The 22,339-nt window shown below is 42.8% G+C and overlaps 1 protein-coding gene across 1 annotated transcript; it reads right to left on the bottom strand.

The window, feature by feature from the left end:
• Positions 1-4,684: 4,684 nt before the first annotated feature.
• Positions 4,685-21,304, bottom strand: AP3M2 (adaptor related protein complex 3 subunit mu 2; the record flags this gene model as incomplete). Its single annotated transcript, XM_082680431.1, has 8 exons — positions 4,685-5,581; positions 6,742-6,886; positions 7,106-7,313; positions 8,647-8,780; positions 9,038-9,123; positions 13,792-13,929; positions 17,099-17,270; positions 21,032-21,304. 8 exons carry the CDS (start codon positions 21,302-21,304, stop codon positions 5,481-5,483), a joined length of 1,257 nt encoding a protein of 418 aa, XP_082536557.1. The 3' UTR covers positions 4,685-5,480.
• Between the last annotated feature and the right edge of the window lie 1,035 nt (positions 21,305-22,339).

Genomic DNA, 22,339 nt, shown 5'->3' with positions numbered 1-22,339 from the left:
CTCGTTGGAAATATTTCCTTTCATTCATTCAGAATAGTTGCGGCATACAAGGCCCTGTGCCGGGTGATGTAAATGGTACAGAGGGGGAAGAAAGGAGCTCTTGGTTTGACAGGAAGATAGGGATTTAGGGAAATAAGAAGGCTGAATGGAGATGGACCACAAAATAGCAGACAGAAAGTTTTACTGAAATTCAGCTGCAGGAAGGACTCAAGAATCTTTGAATTCTTGAGACGCAAGAGGGAGGAGATTATATGTATATGTACAGCTGATTCACTTTTTGTTATAAAATAAAAAAAGAGGCTTCCTTGGTGGCGTAGTGGTTGAGAGTCCGCCTGCCGATGCAGGGGACATGGGTTCGTGCCCCGGTCCGGGAAGATCCCACATGCCGCGGAGCGGCTGGGCCCGTGAGCCATGGCCGCTGAGCCTGCGCGTCTGGAGCCTGTGCTCCTCAATGGGAGAGGCCACAACACTGAAAGGCCCGCGTACCGCAAAAAATAAAAATAAAAGAAAAATTGAAAAAAAGAATCTTAAGGAAAAAATAGAATTAGGTAGGCTTTTCAAAAACTGGGCAAGATTTGGGCTGGTGGAGAGGGGTGGGAAAGGCATTCATTTTTAAAATTTTTTTGAAATTCTGTTTTATTGAAGTACAGTTGATTTACAACGTTGTTAATTTCTACTGCACAGCAAAGGGATTCAGTTATACATACATACACGTTCTTTTTCATATTCTTTTCCATTGTGGTTTGTCATAGGATATTGAATATAGTTCCTGAGGCAAGGAATATCACTGCATGAAAATCTAAAGATCTGGAGGGCAAAAAAGGCAGGGGGAGTCTGGGGAGGAACTGAGTTAGTTTGTCCAAAGTGAAGTTCATGAAGAAGAATGTAGGTTGGAATTTAATTATGGCGCTTTGAATGCCAAACCGAGCTTTGGACTTACTTCTGTTGGCAACAGGGAACCACAGAGGCTTGGGCTAGGGGAGTGATGGACCGAGCGAGGCTCGGGGAAGTTAGCCCCGCGAGCAAACTAGGTAGGGAGACTCCCTAGGTTGGACCCAAGTATAAAGGAGGAATGAGGGATAAGAAGATGCTAAGCATGACCTTGCTGACACAGCGACATCCCAATTGTTAGTTCAGACTAGGAGCTAGTATTAGGGCCAGTCCATTTTGCTTTTCTGCTCATTAGAAAGAATTCACTCCCAGACCAGTCCACACAAGTATGTTACTTAAGTAATGCTGCTTTCTGCCTCTCGTAGACTTTCTTAACTACTCTCGAGATGCAACCCATACTCCTGGCTGCTGCCTGACAGTGTTTGTTATCACTGACACCCCAGATACAAGCATAAATATGATGCCATTCTTGCTGTTGCGTAAGTGCTGACTGTTCCTTGGAGCAAACGAGGTCATAGTTGTCTCTCTCTCGAGGCTGTCAGAACTGCTGAGCTTAGAGGTTCTTAGAAGAAAAGTAGTTTCAACTCACAAAGGAAAGAGACTCTCTAAAGCCCAAGAGCTTGGTTCAGGGGGGAAAACACCAATTTCCCTGAAATGCTCAAGTCCCTGGACCAGTTCAATAAACGTGGGTCACAGGAATGTAAGACACAGATTTCCTGACCTTAGCCTGCTGGCTTACAAGTTCCCCTGTGAAAGTGGCAGGTTTTGTCCTACACAGATGTGCATCTTAGCCATTTCGGAAAAACACTGCTGGAGGACAGCAGTAAGGAAGACCCCGAGCATCTCTGGCCAGAGTTGAGCTGGTTTCACCCCCTCCCCCCTTGCAGGACAAGCTTTTCTTTGGGTAGTTGGGTTAATGAAATGAACTGAAGCAGTGAGGGCTCCTTTGATGAAAATGCAAAGTTAAAAGGCCCCAACATTCCTCTGAGTGAAGTCCTGGAAACCAAAGGCTGCATGAAGACAGGTGCTCAGTAGAGGCCAGTGACTGAGCTCCAGGCAGAGCCCCAGCCCTGCAGGACTGATTCATGTGGATGAGGCTAAAACACACTCAAAGAACAACACATCATTACCCGGTGTGGGTGAGAAAAGTCAGGGTAAACTGTCTGGGACTTGTCGGGGGAACGAAATGGGTATAAGGGTAAATTAAGTAGTATTTCTTTACTACGCCCCGCTGGTTAATATTGATAAAACAGATAGATGCTAATAGACCCAAAGAACAAAAATGATTCTCAGATAATTGTGCAAAGTGTTTTAATGGGTAAAGGCCTAGAGGAACTCAAATGATTGAAACTCCGACCCCCCTGGAGCCCCAATCTTAAGTCAGGCTGTCAAAAGAGTGTCATAAACTTTGGTTCCACATTTAACTCTGAAAGCCAAAGACCCACAAAGTCCCCAGTACTTGGGATCTTGGGGGAAAGTTGAAGCTTTTCAAATTCAATTCCCTTTTAAAAATTCTAACAATTACAAAAATTAATGTCATTGCTGGCACTGAGTCACCACCTACTGGCCATAGAGGAAAGTACAAACGTTATAAAATGTACCCGGTCACACCACAAGGTTAGGGAAACAGCCCGACCAAAGGAAGAGACGTGAACGACTGAAACAGATAGGATGGGGTAGTAATAAACACTCAACAACATTTGTGGTTAGAAAACAGAAAGAAGTCTTAGTCTCCCCCAGGCCACGAGAGGACCTAGAGAAGGAAATCAGCACAGACGTAGGAGAAGGACCCTTGTCTACACTTCACAGGAGACTCCGGGAAATCTCCACTACAATTAGGATGCCTGGGACCTCGGAGCCCCGTTTCACGCCCTAACTAATCGACCCAGGAAGATCGAGAGGAAGAGGAAAGCACTAGAATAGACGCCAGCAGTTTGCATGGTTTTGTCTTTCACACACCAGGCGGGACGTAATTTGATGGCTCTGGACCTTTGTCCTCACAACCTTCAAAATGACATATGGCTTCAGGTCTGCTGGTTGGAAAGTGCAGAAGCAGTGAGATCCCCATGAACTGGTTTCTTTCTTCGTGCTTCCACTGGGGCGTGTGTGCGCGGCATCACCGCTAGTCCTAGTAACATGACCCTCAGGACATTAAGAACTGTTAACACTCAACTTTATTAACATTTAAACACAGCAGATGCTTCTGCACGTTAAACATGTATGGAACCGAGCGGTTCGGCAGAGGCGCGCGGCCCCGCCTATGCTAACACACCCCCGGCTGAAGGGGGTGGCCAGGGGTCTGCAGCCCAGGGGTGCCTCCCATGCAAAGGCCTGTGGGTCCCACAGCCCCGGTGCTTTATTTCTCCTTAAGTTCTTCCCTTGAAATTAGGATGAGCTGCCCTGGAGGGACAGCTGGACTTATAAACCTAAGAATATTCAGGGACCAATATTGGTTGTTTCCTATGACCGAGGAAACCCTGAAATCCTCCAGAGCCCTTGGGAGAAGCAGCTCCGGTATTCTGGAATCCACAGGCAGAGGCGTCTCCCTTCCATGGCAGGTGTGTATGGGACCTGGGAATCCAGGACAAATTCTGGAGTGATGGAGTATGAGACACATGTGCTGGCTGTCCCCAGAACAACTGACCCCAGAGGAAAATCACAAAGCAACAGTATTCTGCAGCAAAAACAAGTCCAGGAAGTAGGAAGAGAAAACTAGAACAAAAAAATTGCTGAAGTATTTGGAAACAGGGTTTTAGAGAAAAAAACATAGGGTTTGGAGAGTACAAGGTCTTCATTTTTCTCCCTGCACGAAGCAGGGTGCAGTATAGCTCCTTAAGGTATAATTTTAAAAACATGTCTTTTCCATAAATATTTCAGTGGGTAATGGGCGTATTAAACTAGAGTAAAAATTCCCTGCTGGGAACACCTGAGGTCTGCCCTCAGTTGCCCGTGTTTCTTAAACCAGGCTACACAGGATCAACATGGCCCATCTTCCTACAACATCAGTTTTATTCAACGATTCAGGAGATTTTTTTGTCTTAAAACAAAAACCGACTGGTTGATATACATTGTTAATGAATATATTACATAGTGGAGACTCCGAGGAAATAACTTTACTGGGCAGCTCCCAGGACTGGCCGTGCCCTCGGTGGTCAGCATCCTTCTCACTTAGGGTCACAACTGGAAAAGCTGCAGACGGGAAGGTTGGACTGCAGCACCAGGGCAGCACTGACAGACATGAACAAGGAACCAGTGGGTCACAGAGGTGGCACGAGGGGGCCATCTACACTCCAATACTATGACACACAACCTGCTGCCCTAGTGGTGATGGGATTGGCTTCTCTGAAGCGCTCCTCGGGGAACAGGAATTCTGTAGAGTGAAGTGAGTGGAGCCGTTGGGGGGTTAGGGAAAGAGGCATTTCAGGCAACACCCCCTGGAAGAGGGCAGCTCATCCTCGCTGAAGATGCCAGGCCACGTGCTGGAGGCATGCAGCGGTCAGTATTGGAAAACCGGTCGGAGAGCATCGTAGTCTTTAAGGGAAAATCTGATTCTACTCGGGTTTCCATGTCAACAGTGCACTCGAACTTAAGAAGTTTCCAGTGCATTTCCAGAAGTACAAATTTTTATGTTTGTATGAAAGCGGAAGGGTCAAAAAGAAACTCACTCAACTCTGTTCCTCCCAGGCGCCCTGCAGGTGGAGCTGGACAGCTCCTCCCACCTTCCTCATTTCAGTGTGAGGTGCACACATGTGCTTCACGCTGCCCCGAGAACAGAGCCTTCTCCGGCCCTTCCTTGGCTAACGGTCCTTCTCTTCCAAGCTTGCTCTCTCTTTCTAATCTTTCTTCCCAGCTTGAAATACAAAAACAGGACTTCCCTGGTGACGCGGTGGTTAAGAATCCACCTGCCAATGCAGGGGACATGGGTTCAAGTGCTGGTGCGGGAAGATCCCACATGCCGCAGAGCAACTAAGCCCGTGCGCCACAACTACTGAGCCTGCACTCTAGAGCCCGCGAGCCACAACTACAGAGCCCACGTGCCACAACTACTGAAGCCCACGTGTGCCTAGAGCTCGTGCACCACAACAAGAGAAGCCAGTGCAGTGAGAATCTCCTGCATTGTAATGAAGAGTAGCCCCCGCTCGCCGCAACTAGAGAAAGCCCGTGCGCAGCAACAAAGACCCAACGCAGCCAAAAATAACTAAAAATAAAATAAATAAATTAAAAAAAAAACAAAAACTAAAGACGTCTTTCCTTAGCTTCAGATAATTAAAGCCAAGCGAGTAACAAACGCTGGTCTTTTCCTGTGGTAACCATGTCACAAGTAGTTACATACGGCATCAAGTACCTCCCCCTGCATCGCACGCCTCTGCTTTGAGAACTGACTTGGTGCTGCTGGTGTGTGGGTTCTGCGCAGGCCTCCCTGGCGGCCCGGCCTCCCTTCGTTAGCTCCGGGGCACTGTAGCTATGGGAAAACAGGAGCAGGTGGTCCAGAGTGGGCAGTGACCTAGGAGAGGGCTGACAGTTTTTACTTTTAGACAAGTAAGCAATGAAAAAGTGTTCACGACTGTTCCCTTTGCAGAACTCTCCCTTCAGGTTCGAACTTGGAACTTGCCAGCTTTGGTCATGTATTTTATGCCCTTAAAGGGTTTGTACTTCTCTCCATACATATCCAGACGATTCACTTTGAGTCCTGGAAGGAAGGAAGAACAAGACATAAGCATTACTCAAAAGAAGCAGGTAGCAGAACTGTTTAGGTTCGTTTCAACTGAAAGAGATCCGTGGGCTAGAAAAATCTGCAACAGTGAACTGGAAAATACCTGCCCTTACTTATATCACTTAAACGCAGCCAACAGATACTTCACTCTTGGTATACAGGCTGAAAATAAAACCCTGCCCCAATGAAAAGCTAGCCTATTCGGAGACATATTCCTGGAAGTGGAAAGGGCAGAAAGTTATACGCAGGCTGAAATGAGGGTAAGGGGAAATTAAGACTGCTCCAGATTTTTCTCAAGTTATGGGGTTGAACATATGAATTAATAATAATAACAGAATTAACAAATTCATAATCAAATAAAGGTATAACTAAATGAATAAATTAATGATGAAAAGTGATGAATTAATACATGAGTGCTTCCTAAATATTCTCACTATACTAAGAAATGAATATTTTATACTGTGCAGAGCTTTAAAGTTTATTAAGTATTTTAAGATGAAAGAGCTTATTTAAATGAATTCTAATCACTTAAACTAGACAAGATCCGTTGGTAAAAAAGAACAGGAACTTCATATAAAGCTGAAGTCATCTCCTATCCATCTGAAAGGGTCGTTCTAAGGACTGAATAAGAAAATAGATGAAGAGAGCTTAAACCAGTGCCTGGTGCTAGTAAACTACCTGCGGGGCATAGACTACAGTCAATGACTCGGATTGGCCCGAGGGTTCCCAGTGATAACAGCACCTGTGAAATCTTCTGAAACTGGGGGAAAGGAGGGGAGGGGAATTCTTATTTCAGTCACCAGCTGAGAATGCGGACACATCCCCCTACTGAAAACCCTGGGACCCCAATCAGCAGGCCCAGGGTGACTCAGCCTCGGCCTGGGAACACTTCTGTCTCCGATACTGTTTCCTTCTCACATGTGTCTCAGACACTTTTATTCAAGTCACTTAAGCCAACTTTGAGGTGAGGATTACGGACTTTCTCCAGAAATGTGCTAGGAAAGATCTGACTGAAGATCACGTATCCGGTAACGAAACACAACTCTGCAGACAGGGAGCCGCCGGGAGGCTTTGCGATGTCGCTCACTGCCTTGGCCGCTTGCCCGCCCCACAACCTTGGGCTGGGTGTCACTCACCAGAAATGGCCAGCTGCTGGATCTTAAACTGCAGGTTAATCGTGGGGTTCTCATCGGGTTTGGAAGCTCCAGCCTGAAGACTCATGGTCCCCTTCAAACTGGGGAGCTTTTGGGGGTTTATTTTTCCTACATCCCAAGACAGCATCTCCAAAGAAACAGGAAAGAAGTTACAGTGGAACCTTCATCTGAGGTGCCGGCCTCCAGGGTGTTTCCCAGCAGAGAATACTATTTGTTACCATCAATTATCTCAGTGTCCTAAACAATGTCCCTTTGCTCCATCTCCCCTTTCCACAAGATATAAGGGCTCCTGCAGAGCTCCTCTATTTATAACAACGGCAGCTCAAGCCTCCCGCTATTCTCCTACCTTGGTGACCGGGTCAAACGTGTGCGTGCCCTGAGACGGCGTGAGGTTCATGCTCAGGACGCCTCTGGGCATCTGGCTGCTGACCGTCACCCCCTCGATGCTCTTCCCCATAGTCTGCTTAGGGCCCACCGTTATTTCAAAGCGGCCAAGAGAACTACTGTCCCGGAAGCTGATGTTATGTTTGACATAAACTGGAATCGCCACCAGGCTGGAAAAGAGAGAGACAAAAAGCCCATGTCGTTAATGTACCGGAAAAATGGCCACACTTCCCTTTTTTTGCCCCGCTGGCAGCCTTTCCTCCCTCACCTGCTTCCTTATCTTACAAAGTAAGCACAGAGAAACACTCTAGACATCTTTAATTATTTTCTTTTTGTAAAGCTAAGATGTTGACTAGTAAGTAAACTAATTCTTCTAATGACTCTTTGAATGATATCAACAAAACCAAAGAGCAGACCTGGCAGACTATGAGAAAAAGGCGTGGCAAACAAAAACCACGTTTCCGTGTTTTACTTTGTGACATGTGACCAATAATTATTTGTACTTGGGAGGGTAATATTCATACGTCACGGAGCCTTTACAATTTCTAGAGAGTGCTTTGACCTGACGTTGATCCTTAAAAAACCCTAAGGGGTAGGGTTGTCATCTGACAGAAGAGGAAACACAGAAGCTACGGGATGATACTAAAGTTGTAACCATCCTTAGTATCTGTGGAGCACTTCCTGTGGCCAGCGCCACTCTAAAGGTTTTCTCTCTATTAGCTCATTTAATCCTCCCTGTAAGTAGGAAGTAGGCACTGCCTCTGTCCTGATGTCATGAATACTGACATCCTCATACGTAACTGAGGTTAACTAACTTGCCATGGTCATATATCATAAGTACTAAGGGTGGGGCTTAAGTGTGGGCAGTCTGATTCCAGAGCCTCTGCCCTCAGGCGCTCAGACATTTCCCTACATTATTTATTCCGAATCCCACAGGAAGGCTTCAGTGGCTGTGAGGTCCCACAGCTCTCTTCAGTCTGCATATCTTCTACTATACACCTTCCCCTAAAACCCTCAGACTCCATAGTAAACAGAATGTGCAAGACCAAAAAATCACTGAATTTTATGTTTTTTCATAGCACCATTCATGGCTTTTTTGAGTGGAGGGGATTGAATACAGGTGTTCTCAGATTCCAATCTGAGAAAAGAAAAAGTTCCCGTTTAGGCATATAATAACGACAATAAAACTTACAGCAGTAAACCTAACGAGCACTTACTTTGTGTGAAGCACTATTTAGAGTCCCTTATTTAACCCACATAACAAGGTACTTTTATTATTTTCAACTTACTTATTACTTTTATTACTTCAGCTTTCTCAGGTAAGGAAACAGACACGGAAAGGATAAGCAACTCACCTGAGGTTACCCAATTAGTTACCTGGAGCTCAGGTAACTCCAGAGCCTGAGTTCTTCATCACCATGGATACTGTTTCCAAACACATATACACATGTACGCACACGCACGCACACGCACACTCCACCCTTTGGTTCGATGGCTGCTTACTTCTGTGCACTGACATGGTACGAGAGCAGGCGGAAGTTGCCGTCGGGAGGGATGAAGGAGAGGATGCGCTCGGACTCCCAGCGCTTGAAGCGGACGCAGGGGTGGAAGCTGACATCATCCAGCAGCCTGGGGTTCTGGGTGACAGGCAAGGGAAAGGGAAAGCAACAAGCAGGAATTAAACACCGTGCTTCTTTCGGGAAAGTAACTCAGATGCTGTTCTCACTGAAACACACACACACAGATTCTGTCGTTACTTTTAGAAAATTCAAGCCCAACATGAGCTTTGTGGTTGTCCTTGATCACTTCTTCTGGTTCCATCCCCTTCCCCCCACTCTGTCATTCCAGAAGCATCTAATTTCCCAAAAACTAAATCTCTGGCCCAGGATTTTACCATGAAGGAAAGCGTAAGGTCGGGCATTCCGGTCAGCTTGACGCAGGCATCGATAACGCCCTGGATCTCAGCAGTGACTGTGGACCCTGAGACAGAACAAGATGGAAAGAAGGTAAAACCCTCTCTGTCCCTCCCAACTAACATCCCTCCTCCCTCCCTCCTTCTTTAACCTTCTCTTTTTTCTCCCATCCTATTTCCTTCCTTCCTTCTTCCTCCCCTCCCCCGTTCTTTCTTCCTTCCTTCTGTCCAACCATCCATCCATCCATCCATCCATCCATCCATCCATCCATCCATCCATCCATCCATCCATCCAACTCATCTACCCAGTCCATCTGTCCTCCTTCTAAACCTTTATCGACTGCATAACAAGCGCAAGACACTAATGAAGCAGTGGGGAAAAAAGATTGGTGAGATAGTTACTAGCCTAAAGGAGTTTTCAATCTAGTGGCAGAATCCAACAGAGCACCGCTATCTTAACCAATGGCTCAGAACACTGAATTCATATCAGAAACCGCTCTCCCTAAGGGCACCAAGGAGCTCTGCCACCAAATGGAATGGATACTTTTGGTCTTCACCCTGCAGGCTCTCCCTGCTGCAGGGCCCTGTGCCCACTTCCTTCTTTCAAGTGTTCCCTTCTCCTAACCGCTCCGATTTCCTGTTTTTCTAGCTCTTCTCTCTCGTGCCTTCTGCAGGTTGCTCCTTCTCTGGACATCCTTTACATGTCGACATCTTATCACAGTTCTGAACTTCTCTTTTCTTGAACCTGACACGGTCTCCTTGGGTTACTTTACCTCCTTCCTAAGGCTTCGATTTCCACTGATGGCCAATTATTTCCTAATCCTTTTTCCAGTTTAGCCTCACTCCTGCCAACGGGACTGCCCCACTTGGACGTGACTGAGGCACTTCAAACTCCACGTGTCAAAAAGTGAGTCCCTTATCTTCATTCCTGGATCTGCAATTTCTCTTTTCCTTAGCTTCATGATAAAACCATCTTTCCTGTTGCCTAAGCCAGAAACACGGATGCGTCCTTGATGACTTCCGCCCCCTTGGCGTCCATATCCCACCAGCGCTCCAGCCCCTCTTCCCGTGACTCCTCCGCTCCTCTCCATCCTCACTACCATCACGGAACCTGTACCTTGGCCTGGACTCCACCACAGCCTCCCGCCTCCCTGCCCCGAGACTCCCCCCAACTCCGTGCCATGCTGCACGCAGCAGCCCGTTGGACGGTTCTCAACAACAAACCTTGTCAAATTATTCCCAGCTTAAAACTCTTCAATTGCTCCAAAGGGTCCTCCTTAAAATGGCATACAAGATTCTTCACCCCTAGAGCTTTTTGGGTTTGTTTTTTTTACTTTTTCATTGAGATCAAACTTGGAGTAAAACGCAAACATCTTAAATGTCCAGCCCAATGAATTTTTAAATATGTTCACACCTATGCAGATACCACCCGCGTCAAGATGCGGACCCTCACCGGCAACCCAGCACACTCCTGTTGTCCATCCCAGTTCACCTGAGTCCCTAAAATTCTGACTTTTATCACCTTAGATTAAGTTGCACATGTTTTCAAACGTCATATAAATGTATATGATCTTAGGCATCTGACTCTGCTGCTCAATACCGTGGGGTTCATTCATGCTGTCAGGTGTACCTGCAGTTCCTTTTCTTTACTGTAGAGTATCCCATGGTGTGATCATACCGAAATGTCTTTATCCTTTGTATTACTGATGGACATTTGGGTCCTTTCCAGTTTGGGGCTAATATGAAAAGCTGCTGTGCCTACTTCGTTTTAAAGCCTCATCGCTTACTTTTCTTTTTTTTTAACACCTCTCAATCCAGTCACACTGAGCTACTTTATTTCCCAACAATATTTTACTCATCTTATAGTGTTTGCACTGCTTTGCTCCCAAATCCACGTAGGTCTTACTAACTCCTACTCATTCCCCTGACAAAGCGTTAGTTAGCTTTACAATTTGCCCTGGGTGGGAGGTGACCTCTCTTATGCTCCATCTTTTTCCCTTTCTCTCTCCCTTGCTAGACTTTCAGGAAGCTTCCTGCAGCCATAGACCCTGTCTTAGTCACCATCACATGCCCATGATCTGGCACTCAGGTACAGCACCACTGGTTCTCCGTAAACACTTTCTGGATGACTGAGTTCACTCATGTGAAGAGAACTTTCTCTAAATTTCTAAGCTCCAAGGACTTGTAGTCACCTTAACCTATCCCAATGGATAGAAAAGAAGGTTCTCTGAATTTTAGTGATTACAATGTTAGTTCTGCCATGAGAACTGAGAGTCAAATACTTCCAAAAGGAAATCTGATCAACAGGAGATCAGGTTGTTACCTTTCTTTTTCACTCGAGAGGATAAAACCAGTGAAAGTGTAAGCTCAGCACTGGTCTGCATCATGTTTTTCTTATGGCTTTTCTTTCAGCTTTGTTGAGGTATAATCAACAAATAAAAAGTGTATCTATCTAAGGTGTACGACTTGATGTTTTGATACACATATACCCTGTGAAGTGATCACCACAATGAAGCTCATTAACATGTCTATCAACTCACACAGTTGGGTTTTCTTGGTGGTGAGGGCCCTTAAGCCCTGCACTCTTAGCAAATTTCAAGTAGAGGATACACATGTGAGGTGATGAGGGAAATCCTTTCAGTGTATATGTATATCAAATCACCATAATATACATGCTAAGTATCTTACAGTTTTGTCAATAACACCGGGAAAAAAAAAAAAAGTACACAACTGTAGTCACTGTGCCATATATTAAATCCCCAGAACTTTTTCATCTTGTGTAAGTGAAACTTTGTACCCTTTCACCCACATCTCCCCACTTCCCTCTCCCCCAAGTCCTTGGTAACCACCCTTCTACTCTCTGCTTCCATGAGGTTGACTATTGCAGATTCCACATATAAGCGAGATCACGCGATATTTGCCTTTCTGTGTCTGGCTTATTTCACTAAGCATCATGTCCTCCAGGTTCATCCATGTTGTCACAAATGGCAGGATTTCCTTCATTTTATGGCTGAATAATATTCCTGCGTGTGAGTCTATCTCACATCTTTATCCATTCATCCATCAACGGACACTTAGCTTGTTTCCATATCTTGCCTATTGTGAATAACGCTGCAATGAACAAGGGGGTGCAGATTATCTCTTTGAGACACTAATTTCACTTCCTTTGGATCTATACCCAGAAGTGGTATTGCTGGATCATAAGGGAGTTTTAATTTTTTGAGGCACCTCCATACTGTTTCCATAGTGGCTGCACCAACTTACATCCCCCCCAGCAGTGTACAGGGTTCCCTTTTCTCCACATCATTGTCAACACATGTCATCTTTTGTCTTTTCGACGTGAGGTGTGAGGTGGTATCTCACTGTGGTTTTGACTTGCTTTTCCCTGATGGCTGGTGACACTGAACACCTTTCCATATGCCTGTTGGTCATTTGTATGTCTTTTTTTGAAATATGTCTCTTCAGATCCTTTGCGCCCACTTTTTTGTCAGATTATCTGGGTTTTTTGCTATTAAATTGTATGAGTTCCTCGTGTATTCTGGAATATTAACCGCTTATCAGATACATGGTTTTCAGATATTTTCTCTCATTTGTAGGTTGTCTTTTCCACTCTGTTGATTGGCTCCTTTGTTGTACAGAAGCATTTTAGCTTGATGCAATCCCATCTACTTTTCCTTTTGTTGCCTTTGCTTTTAGTGTCATATCCAAAAAATCACTGCCCAGACCAGTGTGAAGAAGCTTCTTCCCTATGTTTTCTGCTAGTAGTTTCATGGCTCCAGATCTTATGTTTAGGTCTTGTATCCGTTTTGTATGTGGTGTGAGATAAGGGTGATTTTATTCTTCTACATGTGAATGTCCAGTTTTCCCAACACCACTTACTGCAGAGACTAGCCTTTCCCCATTGCATGTTCTTGGCACTCTTGTTGAAGTCCAGCTGGCTGTAAACACATGGATTTATTGCTGAGCTTTCTATGCTGTTTCACTGGGATACATGTCTGTTTTTACGACACTACCATACATTTTGATTTCTGTAGTTTTGTAATATATTTTGAAATATAGAATTGTGAAGCTCCCAGCTTTGTTCTTGCTCAAGACTGCTTTGGCTATTTGAGGTCTTTCGTGGCTCCATATGAATTTTAGGATTGTTTTTTCTATTTCTATAAAGAATGCCATTGAGATATTTATGTGGATAGCATTTGGGATTTTGATGGGGATAGACTGCTTTGGGTATTACGAACATTTTAACAATATTAATTCTTCCAATCCATGAACAAAGCATGCCTTTCCATTTATCTGCTCTTCTTCAATTTCCTTGATCAGTGCTTTGTAATTTTCAGTGTATAAGTCTCTTCGGTTAAGTTTATTCCTAAGTATTTTATTCTTTTTGTTGTTATTGTAAGTGGGATTGTTTTCTTAGTTCCCTTTTTGGATAGTTCATTGTTTGTGTATAGAAACACCACTGATTTTTGCATGTTGATTTCGTATCCTGCAACTTTACTGAATTTATTAGTTCTAAAAGTGTTTGGTTGGAGTCTTTAGAAGTTTCTACATGTATGATCATGTCATCTACATCATAACACTTCAGTCCCGTCCTAATACACAATGCTTGACACAAAGTAGCCACTAAGTTAAAATGAATGACCTTGAATAGGGGGTAATTCTGGTACTAGCTAGCACTATCTAAAAGGGGCCTCTTTCTATTTTCATAGTTCTGTGAACAGGCTGAAAGCACTTACCTGATTTATCAATGATGGCATCAATCTCTTCAATCACATCAAAATAGGCCTCATTGTTGGTGTATTTCACCCCAGTCCGTCGCCAAGGCACCACGGACAGCTGCCCAGTGGGAAGCTGGTCACCCACATTGGTGCTTCCTGAGACAATGAATATTTGATAATTAGATGTAACCAATTATCCAACAACCAGAGAACACTTCCCCAAAAGTTTCTATACATCCGCTATCCATGCACTTAATTGAAGAATTTTTCCAAGAAAAAGATTATAGCTTTCCCAACTTCTATCTTCGTAACCTAATCTATTTTAAAAACTTGTCACCAGCTGGTCTGCCTCCTCAAGCAGAATAAAGGTTAACAAGTTACCTGAGAAACAGAGATCATATTTTGGTTTTGAAAGTAACCTGAACTTGGTCTCTCAAATTGCACAATACTTGCAGCTTAAATAATGCATTGGCTTTCGGTAGGGATGGTAATCTACATACTGATATAAAATTTTCATGGGTAAAAACAGTATTCTAGTTTGAAGCAGGTTTTTAGATACATTTATGCCAGGTATTAAAATGTATACATAAACATAATCTCTCTTATACCAATACTGGAACTCAGGAAAAGAATATAAATCAGATCGTTCCCTGTCTGTAAGAATTGTAAGTTGATTCCTTGATTTGTTTTTTTCCCCACAGGTATCAAATTTTTTTTTTAATTCAAAGGTTCTATACTGAAATTCTGAAATAGAACTAATTTAAAATCTATTTTCTTCTAATGTAACCTGGATCTTTTTTAATATAAAGAAGGAAACATTAAACACACATATAGTCAGCAGCTTTACAAAACATTTCAACTAAGATAGCTGGTTCTCAGATATCTTTTCTAGATTTAAGTGAGATTCAGGAAAATGACTTCACAGTATTTATAAGTGATTCAGTCACTAACAAAGCTTTTAAAGTTTTAAATGAGCCCAGAATATTGAAAAACCTGACAATTTGTTTTCTTAAAAAGAGGCACTATGTATTAAAACATATCAACAAGCTATAATAATTAAAGCAGTATGGTTATAAGGCAGGAAAGCCTAAAAACAGACCAAAAATCCAATAATGACTTAGTGCAAGATAAAAATATCATTTTAAAACGAGGAGGGCTTCCCTGGTGGCACAGTGGTTAAGAATCCACCTGCCAATGCAGGGGACATGGGTTCCAGCCCTGGTCCAGGAAGATCCCACATGCCACGGAGCAACTAAGCCTGTGGACCACAACTACTGAGTCTGCTCTCTAGAGTCCTCAAGCCACAACTACTGAGCCCACGCGCCACAGCTACTGAAGCACGCACGTCTAGAGCCTGTGCTCCGGAACAAGAGAAGCCACCACAGTGAGAAGCCCATGCACCGCAATGAAGAGCAGCCCCTGCTCGCCACAGCTAGAGAAAGCCTGCGCGCAGCAACAAAGACCCAACACAGCCAAAAGTAAATAAATAAAATAAAAATAAATAAATAAAATGGATGCATGCATACTTAAAAAAAATGAGGAAAAGGGGTATTCAATAAATAGTGCTAGGGAAACTGACAGTTTTGGAGAAAAAACCACAGAGCCTTACTTTACTGAGACAATTTCCAAATGGATTAAAGAATTAAGTCTAAAAATAAAACCATAAAAGAACTAGAAGAAAATGTATTTTTTTAAAAGAAAGACTTTCCCTTCTTTGAGATCAAAAAGACATTTTCCAATATTTCCTTCTAACAATTATAAAGTTTCTTTGTGTTTAACTCTTGATCCAGCTAAAATTTATTTTGTGTATACAGTGAGTAGGGGAACTTCATTTCTTTTCTGTATCAAAGCTGACTGCCCCGATACAATATATTTAACAACTGGCCCGCAGTCCATGGATTTGATATATGAGCACATTTATCTATACCAAATTCCTATAAAAGGATCTGTTTCTGGACTTTCTATTTTATCCCAATCGTCTATTTGTCTATTAATGGGCTAATACTATATTTTAAAAATTACCAAAACTTCATAATATATCTTGATTCTGATAGGACACATTTTTTCTCTTGCTCTTTTTAAAAAAATATTTTTTCCCCCAAACTGTCTTGGCTCTTAAAGTATATCTATTCTATGAGCTTTGTCTAATGTACCAAGTGAACTTAAATATGTCTTGATATTTGACAGGGCAAATTCTTCCAACCCCTCTGTAATTACTTTTTTAAATGTATTTTTCATTCAGTTTGTCAAATTCCATGAAAACTCTTGTTTATATATTAAGCAAGACCCAAAATGTAAAACCTTAATGAAGCAGAATGATTATTTTGACTACATCAAAAAACTTTAAAGGTGGCTAAACAAACACCACCTTGAACAATGTTAAATGACCAGGGGCAGGATGTGAGAAAACATCTACAACAGAGCATTCAAAATACACACAGACTCCTGCAAACTAGCGTGTGTATTTAGAGTATATATGATAGTTTAATATCCTTAAATGAAAGGAATACTTTTCAATTAGTAGGAAAAAAGAAAAACATTTCAACAATAACAAAAAAAAAAAACAGGCAAAGGACATGAAAAAGTAAATCACAATAGAGGAAAAATAGTCAGTGAACACTTGAACAGGTTTTAACTTCCTTAGTAATAAAAAACAAGTTTGGAAGTAACAAGATATCACTAAACTATCCAATTGCCAAAGTTGTAAAATAATTAATAACGATAATAATAGAGTTGGCCAGGTTGCATAATTGCTACTGAAAGTATAAACTGACGTAACTTCTCTGGGGGGCTATGTGGCACAATGCATTAAAGTCCTTAAGACACGCACACTTTCTTTTTTCTTTCTTTTTTTTTTTTTTTTTTTGCGGTACGCGGGCCTCTCACTGTTGTGGCGTCTCCCGTTGCGGAGCACAGGCTCCGGACGCGCAGGCTCAGCGGCCATGGCTCACGGGCCCAGCCACGCCGCAGCAGGTGGGATCTTCCCGGACCGGGGCACGAACCCGTGTCCCCTGCATCGGCAGGCGGACTCTCAACCACTGCGCCACCAGGGAAGCCCTGTTGTATATTTTTAAACTTAACTTTCCGTCATTGTTTTGTTAACATGTTCCCATTATGATAAATATTAATCTACATCATTTTTGGTAACTTTACAATTTTCTAAATAACAAAAACATATTTCATGTTATATTCAAAGACTATAAAGAATAAAATTAAAGCACCTGGACATTTGCGATGCCCAAAGACAAGCACTCAAAACAATGCACAACAGCAGGCTAAGCCACACCCAGGATGGTGGCAGCCTTCCCCGGGGCCCCCCTCGTACCTGTGATGGTGTTGACAACCGTTCGAAGGATAGTGGGCGGCTTTATCAGTTCTTTGAGGATGTTCGACTCGGTAGCCAATGGAAACCCGTTGTCAAGCATCTCTTCCAATACCTCATAAACCACAACCACATTGTCTTTTATCACGGGCTCTGAACAGACTCCAAAATAATCCTGATGAAAATACAATACGTGTATACATTTGTCACTCAGAGACTGTGATGAGTGAAGGAATGTTCCCAGAGAGCAAGGATCGAGTCCTGTCCACACGTGTTTACTCTGTGTTTCTGGGATCTTCTAAAATAAGTGAATGAAGCATAACCATGGTTCTCTTAGGCAGGCCCAGTTTGGTGGAAAGAACACCGGACTGCATTGTACTACAAGTGTCATTAATAACTTCTTTCATAAACTAGAGTAAGTCATTTAATCTCTTTGGGTTAGTTTCTTCAACTAATAAAATATGAAGAATACAAAACTGAATCTAGACTATTATATGTGTTTATGAACATGAATTTGAAAGAACTATGCAAAGTGACAATACCTAATATGACATACATTGGACCTGAAAATCTTTTTAACCCTTACTGTTGTGCTATTCCTTAACATTCATGCAGCAAATAAGAATTGAGAGAGAAACAAAATGAAATGAGGGGGTGAGCTAGCACACCTGAAAATCTCTTTGGATCCCCTTACTCTAAGATGCTAGGATTCTAGTAACACTTTGTCCTTTTATTAACAAAGGTTAAACTTAGATACTAAATTGTCTGGGTTGTGGAAAAAGCACTGGATTCCAAATCAGAAGGCCTGGGTAATAATCTTAATTGTCACCTACTAGATTAAGTCCTGCTGACTAATTTGGGTCTTGATTTCTCTCATAGTATAGTCAGGATAATACCATGGGCTGCACAGGGTTGTAAAAACTCAGCCTGATGGATGAACTGAGAACATGTATGAACATGCTTTGTAAACCACAAAGCACCATGTAGTCTGTGGTGCGCGGCAATGAAATGATGCAGAGAGACGTGCTGTAGCCTCTTGGCGGGCCCCTCCTGGCAATGCCAGCACATCTGCTGCTGGGCCTCTCAGACAGCCCTCTAGGGATTCATCCACTGAGGAAATTCAGCCCTTTTGAGAAAGCCCATTTTATTCACGGGCGGCACTGACTGTTAGAAAGTTCCTTCTTTTGCTAAACTGAAATTTGCTTCCTAGGTCTGCCTTACAGAACAGGTTTACATAACAGCCCCACGGTGATCTAGTGATCTGAAGACCAGGACAAGCTTTGACTTGCATTTTGCTTCACAGGGCCAAACTCCCTGTTTGGTCCTCCCACTGTTCGTGCTACAGTAAGGTTTCTAGATTCTTTCACTGTCTTGCCATTTCTTTTGAATTTGCTCTAGTTTTCCAACAGTCTCCTCAAATTATGACATCCAAAACGGAACACAGACTCCAGATATGACCTAAATTACATCAGATGACGTCAACTATCAGAGACATTCCAATATCCAAGACCACTTAGGAGTCAGGAATGTGTTTCTAAAACAAAAAGATTTCTTCTTTAAAAAAATGAGGATTGAAGGGGGGGAAAAGTTATACATTTCCTTCTCAAGAATGATTTTATTTTGAAAAATAAATAAAACACCTCACTCAAGAAAAGGGAACCCTCCTACATTGTCAGTGGGAATGTAAACTGCTGCAGCCACTATGGAACAGTATGGAGGGGCCTCAAAAAACTAAAAATAGAGCTACCATATGGTCCAGCAATCCCCTCCTGGGCATATGTCCAGACAAAACTATAATTCAAAAAGGTAAATGCACTCCTATGTTCATAGCAGCACTATTCACAACAGCCAAGACATGCAGCAACCTAAGTGTCCATTGACGTATAAATGGATAAAGAAGATGTGGTAGATATACATACAATGGAATACTACTCGGCCATAAAAAAGAATGAAATAATGCCATTTGCAGCAACATGGATGGACCTAGAGATCATTGTACTAAGTGATGTAAGTCAGACTGAGAAAGACAAATACCATATGATATCACTTACATGTGGAATCTAAAATATGACACAAAGGAACTTACCCATGAAACAGAAACAGACTCACAGACATAGAGAACGGACTTGTGCTTGCCAAGGGGGAGGGAAAGTGGGGGAGGGATGGACTGGGAGTTTGGGGTTAGCAGATGCAAACTCTTATATAGAGAATAGATGGACCACAAGGTCCTACTGTATAACACAGGGAACTATATTCACTATCCTGTGATAAAACATAATGGACAAGAATAAGAAAAAATGTATATATATATATATATATATATATATATATATATGTACGTATGACCAAATCACTTTGCAGTACAGCAGAAATTACAACATTGTAAAACAACTATACTTCAATAAAATAAACTTTAAAAAACACCTCCCTCGATTTTCTAGTCAGGCAGAATGTGATTTTCTCAATCATCAGCTGGAAGCAGACTGGTGAGCACGGCACAGCGCCACAGCAAAGTGCGTCACTTGCATAGCGGGAGCTCCTTCCGCTATGAGAGGAAGAGCGCAGCCAGAGAACACACATCAGATAAGACATTAAAATCAGGATGCGGCCATTTACTTTTAACAAATGCTTCCAAAATGGCAAGCTCTGAAGTCCCAGCCTTCCAAAGTAGCCACTTTGAGGTTTTCCCCAATTCCTCTGTGGTTTCAACTAGATTAAACAACATTTCTCACTTCCTGCCTTGTAATAAGTTACATCGTATCACTACGGAGATAGGGAGCAGACTGTTAACGGCGTAAAGCATCCCTGTGGAAATCCTAACAAGGCCCAGCTCCAGCGGCTGAAGATCAATACTGCTGGGCTCTTCTAGTTCTTCCACATACTGGGGTTTATCATTCTCAGGATTTCACTGTGTGATGGAACAAGTATGCCACTGGGATCCCAGAATAGAACTACAAGAAAAGAATTTGGGGAAAAAATATAAATATATGTATATTCTTTGGGGAATGAAACCGTTCTAAACATGTGATCTATATCTGAGGGTAAATGAAAGGACTCTTTGACTTGCTTTTTAATTTTTATCGTAATGTCTGGGTCCTTGTTCTCTTCTTCTCCAATCCCACAATTTCTATATTCATATGACCAGTTCCAGGCCTCACATGACACAGAAGTTAACCCAAAGGGCCCTTGATTCTCATGGATCGTTGAGTTATGCAAACAACTACAACCGTTAGAAGTTGAACAATCCTTTTAGGGAGAAAATGTCTGAATCCAGAGTCTGGGCAGCCTAGAATCCCGTGCCATAAAGGGTGTTGACATCCTGGTATAACATACCTTCCCACGCCCCAAGATCTCCAAATCTATTCCTGAAGGAAAAACTCGAAATGAAAACTGTCTCTTGGAAAATGTGTCACTTAAGTTTTTACAGGTACAGGAGATTTTCCAGTGTTAAGTTTGCAAAAAAACAGCCCGTCACTGGTACTCATATGCTGTGGACGAGCACCCCAAATTCAAGCTGAAGGATGGGTTCCCAAGTTACCCCTGCCAGGGTGAGTGAATCACTTTTTGATGCAACTCAAAGCAATGCCGTTAACGATGGTTAACATCAAGTCTACCATAAATAAAAAATCGAAACTCATCAGCTTTGTGAACAAAATGTAGGATAATTCCATTCTCTAGAAATGAAATTACTGTATACCATCATACCAAGTAGGGTGGCTTTCCCAGGCAACGGGTTCAAAAGTATACAACCTGTCATTCTAGGTGCAGCCCGTTCAATAAATAGAAACAAGCATCTTACCAGATGGGAGAGGAAGTGAGCAATGTCAGAGTTTTAGTTGCTTTCTTAAGTTCCTTCACTGAGGCTGAAAACAATGGAAACAGAACTATAAAGACACTTTGTAAGGCACATCGATGCACTTCCTCACATTCACGCACCTGAAACGTGTCCACTACTCGGTGAAGGAACTCAATGACAAACAGAGGTGGCACCTCCGTCTGGATCACAGCCACAAAAAAGATCTTGTGACGGTAAACACTTAGGAGATAGTGGTGCGGGGTGGAGATAACTGGAGGAACATTTTCAGCCTCAGTTGCTCGCTCTTGTGCCTCGAAAAAGTAATCGCAAACAGAACGGCTGACCACACTCTTCCAGTGTTTCTCCAGGAAAATATCTCCAGAGGAGTTGATCAAGAAAAGGCTGTGAATCATGGTGGAGGCTGTCAGTGAGAGAGGAAAGTCTTTTTCCGTCCGACAGCCTCTGCAAACGCTCAACTCTAAAAACAAGAGAAGCTCTGATCAGTTGCAGTCAACCAAAACCCCCTCCCCATCCGTGCAGCAGCCCAAGCCTTCTTACCCACCTTCCAAGATGAGACCCGAGTCTTCCGCTATTGCAGGAGCCCGAAGTATCACTCCCTAGAATTCCTAAGGGTAATTATCAGCCATCTCATTTGTCAGCTAATCATATACTGTCATCTTTACTACTGCCTGAATCATATCCACTTAAAATTCCACTTAATTTTTGAGTGTCTATTTTCTCAACTGGACTGGCAGCTCCTTGAGAAAAAAAGCCCCTGCCTCATGTTTTTTGTTGCCTCCTTGTAACAAGAGGGCTTCAAAGAACACTGATGAGTTTCATGTATTTGGCAACAACACACACCTATAAGAAATGGTTATGTTTGTGTAGTCTCATACAGTAGACATCGGACAAATGGGGCCACTGAGTACTTCAGATGTGGCTGGTCCAAACTGAGATGTGCTGTGAATGTAAGACACGCACCAGATTTTGAAGGCTTTGTATGGAAAAAAAAAAAAAAGAATTTAAGATAGCTTACCAATAATTTAATATCAATTAATTAAGTCAATTAATAATATTAACTTAATACGGATTATACTTAATATTGATATTTTGGATATATTGGGTAAATAAAAGATAAAAATTAATTCAACTGGTTTATTTTTTAAATGTGCTTACTAAAACATGTAAAATTACACAGTATGTGGATTGCTGCCTATTTCTACTGGATAGCGATGGTCCACGGAATAGAGCTGTCGTGATCTTGATTTATCCAGTCAGACCCCATTTTCTAAGTACATGTTATGCACAAGGCTCTACATTGGATGCCTTTAAAAAAAAATCCCTCTGGGGGGATCCCCCAGGTCCCTCAGGCGGCGGCATCTCTACGGTGCCAGTCCCCAGAAACGAGGCGGCCGCGCGGGACCCCAGCTGTGGCCACTCCGCTAACT

Source organism: Grampus griseus (genome assembly GCF_964374135.1).
Source record: "Grampus griseus genome assembly, chromosome: 21".
Classification (NCBI taxonomy): Eukaryota; Metazoa; Chordata; class Mammalia; order Artiodactyla; family Delphinidae; genus Grampus; species Grampus griseus.
The sequence above is the reverse complement of the archived record's forward strand: the minus strand, read 5'-3'. Positions and strand labels throughout refer to the sequence as shown.